We start from the raw sequence: 12,171 nt of genomic DNA on the forward strand, positions 1-12,171 counted from the left end.
ATAAAGATTTTCTACTTGCTGTGATGAAATTATGGACGACAGAAGAAAAATCAAAGGATACAGTTATGGATATAGAACAAAGTATTTCTAATACAACAAATCTACGCATCATCTACGCATCAACAAATCATCTACGCATCGAATCACTATATAGACTCTTTGATAATATTAAACAGTATATACTTGAACCAATAACGAGTAAAGGCAAAAAGTTCCCAACCAAACAATATAAAGTTTGTTCGTCCAATGGAAAAAGGAGAGAAACAAGATACTGTTGCAAATCGTGTCGAATACTATTGCACAATGGAGTATGCAGATATCACACTTTAAAGCATTATTCAAGCATGTGAAATAAGTAATAGTTAAAATGTAAAAGATCTTATATAATAAATAGAAGTATAAAATATATAGTTATAATTAAGAATAATTTATGTAAATATAATATCAAATAGAAATTAAAAATGTACATATACGCATCCTATTGCTTGCCAAGCATGCTTCTGGAGCGTTCAAAAATGTGCGGGCCTTGGAAGCGCATTGAGCCCGCAGGACGCCGTATGCAATGTGTTAATAAGAGAAATATTTAGAAGACTACTTTCAAAACTGTGAAGAGTTTTTTTGTCAGTTTATTATTTTGATTTTCGATACGGAGAAATGAATTTTCTGGAGACTTATTGTTTCAATCCACATCGAATTTGTTTAAGTCTGATTGGTTTGTGGTCTTACACCAAGATAAATTGGAATGCTTTTTGTAAACTTCATTTTGATTAACATGCCAATATCGCTGGTAAAAGACAATGTTATAGATGTTAATTAAAAATATATGACACATACAGATATTGAATATATTTTCAGATATTAAATATTATTTGCATTTCCGATGAACATTATAACACCAAATTAATTTCCGCAAGTCTCTGGTACTTTTTGATATACTTTTATTACGCTGTATCATATTACAACTTCTTTAAATTCTCAAAAGTATGATCAAATTGAATAATTAATTACTGTATTATTTATTTATTTTTGCGACATATTGGATAGCATTTTCTTTTCTTTTCTTTTTTTTTGGAATAATTTTACAGATAAGAGAGCTTCTAACACTTATTAATCATGATTGGTATGAGAGAGGAGGTACGAAAGAATTCGAAATTATGAAGCAGTATGCGAAGGAAAGTAGGATCTATATGATTATCATGATAAGTAAGTAGTACAATTTCTTATTATTAACTTACAGAATTATTTTTTATTAATTATATAATATTCTTTCAGTTACTATGCATCATTATTTGCAAATGCTGTTACATCAGCTACATCTTTTATTCTTGATGTTTTTTATTCATTAAATGGAACCAGGCCACGCTTATTTCCATTTCCAGCAAAATTTTTGATAGACATACAAAAATATTATTATTTCTTATTAATAATAACTTATACCAGTGTTTCGTTATTACTCTTAGCTGGCATATTGCATTACGCATTTTGTCTTTCGTTCGTACAACACGTATGCAAAATGTACATGGTCGTTGGGTAAGAAAAAAGGAAACATTAAATATTTTACACCTTACAATATTTATGATATCATGATATTATTATCTATTTTTATCTATTTCATTTTATTTTTTTTTTTTTTTAGAAATATGTTAGAAGGTCCGTTTGATGATAGAAAACTCGATAATTTTAAGTCGGAGGATGAATCTTATTCAAAAATCGTCCAAAGTATAAAATACCACAAAGAAGCTTTGAGGTTAATATAATATTCGTTGACATGAATTTTATCAGAGTTAATTGTAATTTATTTTTATGAATTCATTGTCCAAAGATTTAACGCTGATTTAAATTCTCTATATGAAACGACTTACCTTTTTATGTTGATACTTGGACCTTTTTTCATGTGTTGTGGATTTATTCAAGTGAGTAACGTTTACAAGTGTTTTATCAAATGACAGAAATAAAACAAAATGTATTAGCAATGGATTTCTTATTTAAACGGAAATAGAATTGATCAACTAAATGGACTTATTTTATAAAATTCATATAGATATTAAAAGATGATACGTTTACAATTGAATATCTAGCAGGATCTATTGTAATTATTATAAACATTGTCTGCAATCTGATAGTAATATACGGAAATTGATATTTGGGTCAAAAAATAATAATCACAGTGTTTTTCTACTTCACAGAGAGTAATTTACATTTATATATTTAGATTTTGATATATATTAATATAAAAAATAAATAAAAAGAGAAACAATTTTTTGTATTTTTATTCAACAAATTTAAATAGTTTTATTTTATAGATACAGTATGCCATGGTACATGTTATCTGTTAGATCATAAATAAAAAAAATAAAATTTATTATAATGAGAAGTATGAGAACTTCTTACATTTCTCTTGGTAAGTTTTCTATCTTATCAGTCAAGTTCTTTACTTCGGTAAAAAATTCTTGATCTCTCGATTATTTTTATAAGAAATATAAATATGTTTATTTGATACGTTTTAATTAGTACAAACTGCGGTGTCCTACGCGACAGTTGTCAACTTCATACGATAATCCTACTAAAAAAGTTTCAGAAATGTAAGAACTTATTATTTGTTAATATTAATAGATTTAACTTATATGTAAATATGGGCAAAAATAGTATGAAGAAAGAAATTCAATAATAATTGTAGAATCTATAAAATAAAGAATAATCATTTGAATTATTCTTGCTAATGTAGCGTGTAATGTGAGCCCCTTCAGCATTAAGTTTTTCGAAGATCTCCGAGTTGTCTAACATAACTCTTTAATTTTATTTCTGTATCACTTTTTTTTCAAGGAACTTATAGATTCGATACGTAACGAAAAATATCAGACATAACCGGCTGAAGATGGATATGTCGCTTGATTGAACTGCGACTCAAGAGCGCAAGTCGTATTCAAAAAAAGAAGATAGAAATTAATATTTATAGAAAATATCTTTCATTATAAGTTAAAGAAACATATGAAGTAATGATAATCGTCGACAAATGTTTAAATTTTCCCCTAGAACAATTGTCTCTCATTTTTTCATAATAACGCATAAAAAAAGAACGGAGAGTATAAGGTAAACATTATGCCTATTATTATTAACGAATCGGACGAGAGCAGAATCTGAGGGAGAAAAAATAAAAAAGCGAACATTATCGTTCAGTTATTTTAGTGAAGAAAAAAAAACAAGTTTTTGAATCGCCGAAAGAAAAATAAATTTTTTTGAGAGTCGTTATTTCAATACGAATCGAATCGCTTTGTTTTTGATCGGTCTTTGATCTTATGCTAAACCGAAATGGAGGTTTATTGGAACTTTTATCACATACGCCAATTTTTTTAGCATGGGAAAATCACAGGTGTGTAAAAGATTTTTAAAAATCTCTTAAAATATATGATATAGTGATAGTTAATGAATTATTTTTCTTTTTAGTTAATAAATCTTATTTTTGGCGGCAAATATTTCTCTAATATCAAATTAATCGCCATAATTCTTTCAAATTTCCTAATGTATTGGGTCGTTCGGAAAGTCATTTCGTTTTTTTTTTGTCAAAATGAAAAACAATTTTCGTATAATGAACAAATATTTTATTAAATTAAATATTGGCCATTCTGGTCCAATACCTTTTGCCATCTTTCTGGTAGTAGCATGATTCCACTCTCATAAAATTTTTTGTCTTTGCTGGCAAAAAACTGATCGAGGTGGTTTTTGACCTCCTCATTTGAAGTGAAGGTTTTACCGTCTAAAAAATTTTGCAGTGACCGGAACAAATAATAATCCGAAGGTGCCAGATCTGGAGAATATAGTGGATGTGGCATTGTATCCCATTCAAGCTGTAAAAGCTTTTGGCGAGAGATCAAACTTGTATGAGGTCTCGTATTATCTTGGTGGAACACTACACCTTTTCTGTTGATTAATTCTGGCCTTTTCTGTTGAAGTACATCATTCAGTTTGACCAGCTGATGACAGTAGACTTCCGAATTAATTGTTGTGTTATCCGGTAAAATCTCAAAAAAAAACGATTCCTTTAAAATCCCACCAAACTGACAGCATCGTCTTTTTTTGATGGATATTGGCTTTGAAAATGCTTTGAACCGGTTCATTTTTTTGTTCCATGATCTCTTGCATTTGACATTATTATATACAACCCATTTTTCGTCCCCAGTAATAATGCGCTTCAAAAATGGATCATTTTCGTGACGTTTGAGAAGCGAATCACAGACGTCAACGCGACGACACAAATTTCTCTCCGTGAGAACATGGGGAACCCATATATCGAGCTTCGGGGTTAAACCCAAGCCTTTCAAGTGGTCATAAACAGTTGAATTTGATAAATTTAATCTCTCACCGATCTCACGTGTTGTTATTCGCCGGTTTGCATCAACTAATGTCTTTATCGTGTCTTTATCAGCTTCAACCGGCCTTTCAGAACGTGGTGCATTTTCGACATCAAAATTGTCGGATTGAAATTTTGCAAACCATTTCTGGCACTGACGTACTGTCAACACATATTTTCCATACACATCGGTTAATTTCTTTCTGGCTAGAACAGCATTTTTACCTTTTTTATAGTAAAAAAGTAAAATATGACGAAAATGCTGCTTATTGCTCTCCATATTTAAAAGGGCACCAATCAAAAACTACTGCGTAGAATCAATTGGACTTTTTCACACACAAGCCTTGCTATATCAGCTCTCCAAACATATAATGATTATGCGGCTTAAGTGTGAAGTTAGCTAGAAAAAGATACAATTAAATCCTCTGTCGGGAAAAAACTAAATGACTTTCCGAACGACCCAATACTTTTGCCACATCGTGATATATTACAATACTACGATCTGTCAGAAGTATTTATGTCTTATTAATTATTTTACTGCCTTATTATACATCTACTTTAGTGAATTATTGTATAATAAGAATATTGATTTATCATCTATTTTGAATTTCGTAAATAAAAACGTAAACAAAAGTTTAATGTCATTATTGCTATTTCTTGTTTATTTTCAAGTAACTCTACAGATAAATATTCTTTTGGAACGTATTCAGCGTGACTGACATAATAAAGAAGGTGCAAAGGAATTTGAAATTATGAAAAAATTTGCAGAAAAAGGGAGAGTATACATAATAATCATAATAAGTAAACATATTTCTTTCAATGATTGTTCATTTTTTATTTACTAAATGTTTAATGCATATTTAATACAAATTTTTTCAAATAATTTATCTTACGTCTATTATTGGGATCTCGCTTATATCGATCTTCCCTGTTTTCCGATATTGTTAATCCATTTAATGAAACTAGATATTGCGAACTATCTTATCTAGTAGTAGATTTTATAGGCCAAAAAATATTTTATTCACTTGATGGTGCTATCTTTCATGGTCATATTAGTTATCGGTTTTTGTGGAATAGCTACAATGTTGGACAAAATAAATCATACATCTTTCAACAAATTAAATTTGTTAGTATAACTATTTTTTTAACAAGCAAATAGATTATTAGATACAGAAAAATGAAAGTATTTCAAAGTATTTAAATAAAGGAAATATGAAATAATACAAAATTGTGCTGAATTTTTGTGCAAAAAAATTATTATTCAATATTGTTACATTTTGCCCTGGATAAAATAAATCATACAGTTTTAGAAGTAATATTTAACAAATAAAATTAATTCTAATGATTTGGTGTGACCGTCTTTAGCTTTCAATACCGTTTCCAATTGGCGAGGCATACTTTCAACTAATTTCTTCAAGTATTCAGGATCAATATCCTCACAAGCTTTCTGGAGTATTGCATAGTACGATGTTTTGTCACTTACGTTCGTTTTATCTACGTCCTCGTCCAAATAAATCCACAGATTTTCAATGAGATTTTATTCTGATGATTGTGGCAGCCATTTGAGCAGTTTTACTTTATTAGATTTAGAAAGGCAGTGATTTTCTTCGCCTTATGCTTTGGGTCATTATCCTGTTGGAAGATAAAGTTGTTTTCTAAATGCAATCATGCAGAATCAAAATAGATTCTTCCAAATTCTCGCACAATATATCAACATATCTTTCTGCCGTCATAATACCTTCAATTCGAGCCGAATTACCGATATCAGACTATGCAAACCACCCCTATACCATAATATTACCGTATTATTTTACACTTTTTTGAATATTTACTTCTTCGAGAGCCACACCAAATTTTCGCCACACTCTAGACCATCGAATAACTTAAACTTGCTCTCATCAGACCACAATATTTTTTTCCAAAAGTCTATAAGCATATTCGCGTACTTCTTAGCAAACTCGAATCGCTTTTTCTTATTTCTTTTATTAATACTTTGACACGAACACGCTTTTCAGTTCAGATTTCACAATGTTTCTCAATGATAGCTTCAGATTTTGCTTTTCCATTCGAATGATTCTGGTATCATTATGAAAAGTTGTAGCCCGCTTTTGATCTTTTCCGGAATAGTTTGCAACAATCCTATGTGTTTCGTATTTCTTCCAGATGTGCTCTACTGCTCCAACAGAGATCGATTATTTATTCGCAATTATCCTAAAAGAATCATCATTTTGTTGGTTGCGAATGACCAGATTTCAGATATCAAGAGAAATTTGCTTCGATATCATTGTTATTGCACGTCACAATTACTACTGATTCACCGAGCACGTAAGGTCTAGTCTTAGATACAATGTAAACAAACAGTTAAATGACGAACAATAGCAGAACGACGAAATGTAAATATTAACAGTTCCCTACGTTATACTATTAATAATAGATAAATGTGTTTTTTATTTGACAAAGTGTAATCTTCTTTTATATATTTATATTTGATTAATTATTGTTTGATTAATTATTGAAAGAATAGATTTATTAAAAGCTTGACATCAAAAACACATGTTCCATTTATAGATTCAGCATATTATGGTACTTGCTCTCTAAAAGATCATAAATTCTAATTCTATTTATTTAATCGTGATTATTATTACAATGTTTGGTTATTAGCTGTCAAAAAATTAAATAAATAGTAAAAAAGCAAGCATGGCTTTTTCGTTGATTACAATGAAAAAAGCACATTGCATCGAAAGAAGGACAGTTGATTATTCTCAATTATATTCAACGAGAAAGGAAATATAAAATTTAAATGAAATTGAATTCCCTCAAGAATTAAGGAAACATTTATTTATTAAAAAAAAGAGGTAAAAATTTTATACAGTCATAATGATCTTTTGTTTATATTTATCCAACTGGTGGGCCATAAACTGGTGGCTTATAAGTGTTCCGTGTAACATCACCGAAGTTATAATTATTGTCCAGTGCATTTGTACCAAATTGATAGTTATTCTGATTGTAATTGCTACCTCCATATTTGTAGTTATTATTATTATTATTATTATTATTATAACCAGCATTATTACCTGAAAAAATGATTCATCATCAATGCACAGTATTTTTCTTTTCTGTAATAACTTCAGATTAAACAAACAGTCCAATAATAATCAGGACAGAAAGGAAAAGAAAATTACCTCCGTTATATCCATTATTTATGCTATTCCCTTGAAAATCGTAGCCTTGATTGTTATTATTATTGTTATTGTTATAAGCATTGTTCTGCGTATTATACTGATCAGGATAAGTCGCAGTGCCTTCATATCTCACATCTGCGTGAAAGCCAGTTCTCCAGTCAGCTGTATATGTCACAATCTGCGTCCTCCCATCAGGAAGTTGTACCCTATACTCTCCACGAACTGTTTCACCGTCACTCGTCTCGCGACGACCAAAATCGTTACCTGTAGTAGCGTCTTTTATCGCATATCCGAACTCATATGATTTTGGCTTTAAAAAAAAAAATTAAGACAAAAATTATCTTCTTTTTTCATTATAATTCTAAGTAAAAATAGAGTAATATAAGAAAACATTCGAACAGCATACATATTTTATTGTCTAGCGAGACAAAAGCATCCTTTGCATAATAAAATATGTTAATTTTAAGTATAACTACAGAAAATCCTATATATATTCGATGTAAACGTCGAACAGAAAGTGTAATAGACAAATTTCTCCGAAATTAATTAAAATTTTATGCATCGGATTAAATATTTATTAACGCGCTTAAAAAAGAAACAGATAATATTCCATACTTCGTCGATAATATTGCTTATGTCGAGTACTATCTGTCAATAATCAGTTTTTTTAACTCCTATGATAGGTGATTTATTCATATATGCTTATAATATATATTACTTGCCACAAGAGATAAAAAAGTTGCTAGTTAATAGATGGCGTACGTAAGTGACATTATCGACATTATAGTATAGAGTGTTGCCTATTCCTAGGCGCGATGCTTGAATAGATGTAAATACTTGCGGAAAATTAACGAATAAATCTTGATGGATTTTATTTAAAACAAAAAATAATTTAATTAACAATGATAAATCAATTAATGTTCTTGATATCTAATGAAAGTTTAATAAAAACTTTTCTCGGCAATGAAATATATCTTAATAAAATGCACTTAAATAATAATCAAATATACATATAATGCAATTTAGAGCGATATAAAACATATAGATTGCAGCGAATAAAATATTTTTCGAGCATGTAGGGATCAAAAGAATCGCAGAATAAAATGTAAACTATTTTGAAATGGTATCATACAAGTAACGAAATTTCTTTGATCTTTACAAATTTAATGAATTTTCGAAGCTCATCTAAAATTTTGCAGAAGTGTCATTGATTGTCAAGCGCACTCACGCGATTACTGGCTGTAACAAAAGGATCAAAAGGAGCTAGTTCGATCGTAAACCCTCATTACTCACGTAATTATCGGCGTAATCTTGATTGTCATTGTGTCCGTCATCGTAGGAGTGACCGCCATCGTTGGGCCTGTAATTGTTGTTACCACCGCCCAAATTTCCGTTGTTGCCACCGACGAAATTTCCGTTGTTACTATTTCCAGAGTAACCGTACTGATTACTCAATGGTGGCTCGCAATACGCCAGCCCAATACTAACTATCAGTAGGAGGTATATCTGCCGAAATGGAAATTCTTCTTTTGAGTGGAAAATGAATTTCGAGTGGAGATCGACTACTTGAGAGCTTATTGAAAAAACTTATAACAATGAAACCACTTGGAAAGGCCATCTCCCTATCTTTGTTTTCCATTTTTACAATATCGATTTTAAAAATTGTATGATCGTTATCATCGAAAACGTAAGATGTACAAACAATTCGTTCCTTTCCGAAAGGCTACTCACTCGTTAAAGAATAAAGGATTCGATGATGTAATTTTTTTGTTGTTATTATGCAAAAGGAAATTAGCAATCCTGGATCTATCAAAGTGTGAAATTGAACCGACTTGCGACACTTTTCACCGAGGTACATTCTCTCATGACAATGAGCGAACAATATGTACGGTAAATCCATCAAGTGCACAGCGTTAACTTTAATCGTTATATACATGTGATAGGTTATTTAAGCCGCAAATTTTTTTCATATTAAAACAAATTCAAACAATAGCAAAATATGAAGGAATGAATACTCTTGTAATCTTGTGACGGAAATATTTTTCACAGTGTTTGAAAATCTCTTCATAGTTGCGTTAAGATTACAAAAGATAAAGAAAAGTTCTTTTTACAAAAGCTTCCGTTCTCTGAGTGGTAAAAAACGTATGTAGCAAAAGTATTCGTGGTTAAATTTATCGTTTTCGTCGATCGTAGCACCTGTATAATATCCCTTCGCGCAGGATAATATGTAGGTACTACCTGCGAGATGGGAAAGGGGGGAGAATAAAAAGAATGAGAGAAAAGAGAAAAAAAATAAAAAGAAAAATAAAGATCACACTTCGCTTTTCCTTCATCTCTGGACTATTCACTGGCTTTTCACGTAGTTACGTTCGCAGTAGTAGGAAAGCGAGAGATGATGGAAAAAGAAAAGGAGAAAAAGGAGACGAGAAAGAAAGAAAGAAAAAAAAATATTGTAAAATGCAAAGAAAAGTAGAAATAAAGAAACTCGCTGCTGCACACCAGCCGTTTATCTCGTGTATTTCACTATACTTTTCATTTACCTGATGACGTACTGACGCATCCATGTCGTGAAGAAGCAGAAGGAAAAAAAAGAAAAGATGAATGCGACTAGATGATCCGCGGTAGACGCATACAATGATGACGACGATGACAACGGAAATGATAATGACGAAAAAAAATAAAAAAAGAACTGCGAAAATCAAAAAATCGCGAAACCCGGAATGATTCTTCTCTCTCTCTCTCTCTCTCTCTTGCTCTCTCTTGCTCTCTCTCTCTCTCTCTCTCTCTCTCTCTCTCTCTCTCTCTCTCTCCGTCTCTCTCTCTTTTTTTCTATTTCTTTCTCTCGTGACACGACTCTTCTCGCGGAAAGACAAACGTTGACGTTTTGCAGGATGTTACAGTCTCTCTTATATAGCCAGCGCTCCTACTTCCACGAAGATTCCATTTCCTGCATCGGCTCGTGCTCGCGGATTCATCGTTCGAGCCTCTAGGAGGAGAATGGTGAAGAAAAAGGAGTAGGGGGATGACGAAGAGGACGAAGAGGGAGAATCCTCGGACCACTCATCGCAATTCCATAACATATGTCGCGTGTCCTGATACATACATATGTATGTATGCTCTATAAAAAAAATCTTTCGTCTTTTGTTTTCTAATTATTAAATATAATAGACAGTAGATAATTATTAATAAAATTAACTGCAGATATATTTTAATCGATTTTATTAAATGATAAGGAATTATTACAAAAGAAAAACAAAATTCTTTACAGAACTAAATTTATCCTGAATTTTCTGATTTTAGAAGCTTCCTTATTTATTTATTCAAATAAATAAAAATTATAATTGTTACTACTTATTATCAAACACATGACAGGTTAGTTTAATAAAATTAACAGATTAATTTAGAAAATTAATATTCTGTAGCATCATTTTCTGTAGCATATTTAGGATAATTAATCATCTTTAAAAATATAATTTTGCAGACAATTACCATTAAAAATCATCAACCAAAGATACATAAAACTTTTTCGAGGGATTGTATACGCGGGCGTTTGTTTACGTGTATACGTGTAGGTACTCCAGTTCACATAGGAACTATGGAAAGCCCGCGCTTTATTTCACCATTGTTTCAGGGCCCTCGTGTACGTGCGATTTTTGGTCCCCTCACGTAAGAACGAAGAGAGCAGTAGCAGCAACAGTCCAATGACGATGACGACGACAGCTATGAGAAGAAGACGTAGGGATCTTCTCTCACTCGCACGGAGAAAGCTGATTGCTTCATTGCGAACGCGCGGTAGCCGTGTGACGCCGTGGGATAATGTGAGCTAACATATATCGACCGCCTTTTTCGAGGGAACGTTAATTAGGTAGTTGAGCCTTCATTATAACGACAGGACTAACATCCCTCTTTGCTTTTCCATTTTTTTTAATTATTATAAAATTCGAACTCGAACATATTTTTTCAATTTTTTAACAACTTTCTCAAAAGAACTCCTTTAATTTTCTCTCATTTAATTAGGTCTTTATTATGACAACAAAACCAACATCCTTCATTCATTTATTTCTTTCATTATTCAAAAATTTGTATATCATATTTTACCAAACTCAAATATTTTTTTTCATTTCTGTTTACAAATTAGTTTTAAAAAAGATTAATTTAATTTCCTCTTATTAAGATATGATAAACAGTCGAATCTTATTTACGATGAATTGTTCTACGTATTTCTCATTAGTTTTTTATCATTCAATAATTCGAATTTGAACATTTTCTCTCTAATTTGATGATGATTATCAAACGATTAATTACACAACCCGGATTTGAAAAAGAACTACATTTTCATCAACCAGATATATCACTCCAAATAATGTCACATCTTGATCGAGCGATGATATCCCTTGATCTCGTTACGCAAGATAGGTTACTGCAAAGTGTTATCTTTGATAGCCCAGATTTTTCGAAATCTCTTAAAACATGCCTCAAGTTTCCCAGTGATAGATACGGTGAATTATGTTATCTATCACTTTTCTATTTTCTTTTTATTTTACTTTCTGCAACGACCTCCAAACGAGAGATAAAGTTCTTGGATACCTACGACGAATCCTTTCCTTTCAATCTAAGCCATTTTTATTCAATTTACTCTAC

General features: G+C 31.1%; 1 protein-coding gene across 1 annotated transcript; it reads right to left on the reverse strand.

The window, feature by feature from the left end:
• Positions 1–7,119: 7,119 nt before the first annotated feature.
• Positions 7,120–10,340, reverse strand: LOC118444449 (uncharacterized). Its single transcript, XM_035872739.2, has 4 exons — positions 10,071–10,340; positions 8,824–9,036; positions 7,531–7,840; positions 7,120–7,422 (listed from the first exon to the last, which is right to left on the reverse strand). Exons 1-4 carry the CDS (start codon positions 10,092–10,094, stop codon positions 7,244–7,246), a joined length of 726 nt encoding a protein of 241 aa, XP_035728632.2. The 5' UTR covers positions 10,095–10,340; the 3' UTR covers positions 7,120–7,243.
• Positions 10,341–12,171: the final 1,831 nt, after the last annotated feature.

The sequence above is a fragment of the Vespa mandarinia genome, chromosome 1, assembly GCF_050613455.1.
Source record: "Vespa mandarinia isolate Hongniang chromosome 1, ASM5061345v1, whole genome shotgun sequence".
Lineage (NCBI taxonomy): Eukaryota > Metazoa > Arthropoda > Insecta > Hymenoptera > Vespidae > Vespa > Vespa mandarinia.

Bases quoted from the DNA above. Each gene is read 5' to 3' on its own strand.
- LOC118444449 (XM_035872739.2), bottom strand. From the start codon at position 10,094: ATGGATGCGTCAGTACGTCATCAG. The intron at 7,841-8,823 runs GTGAGTAATGAG...TTTTTTTTAAAG, and splicing joins AAGATTACGCCGATAATTAC to CCAAAATCATATGAGTTCGG. The intron at 7,423-7,530 runs GTAATTTTCTTT...TCATTTTTTCAG, and splicing joins AAATAATGGATATAACGGAG to GTAATAATGCTGGTTATAAT.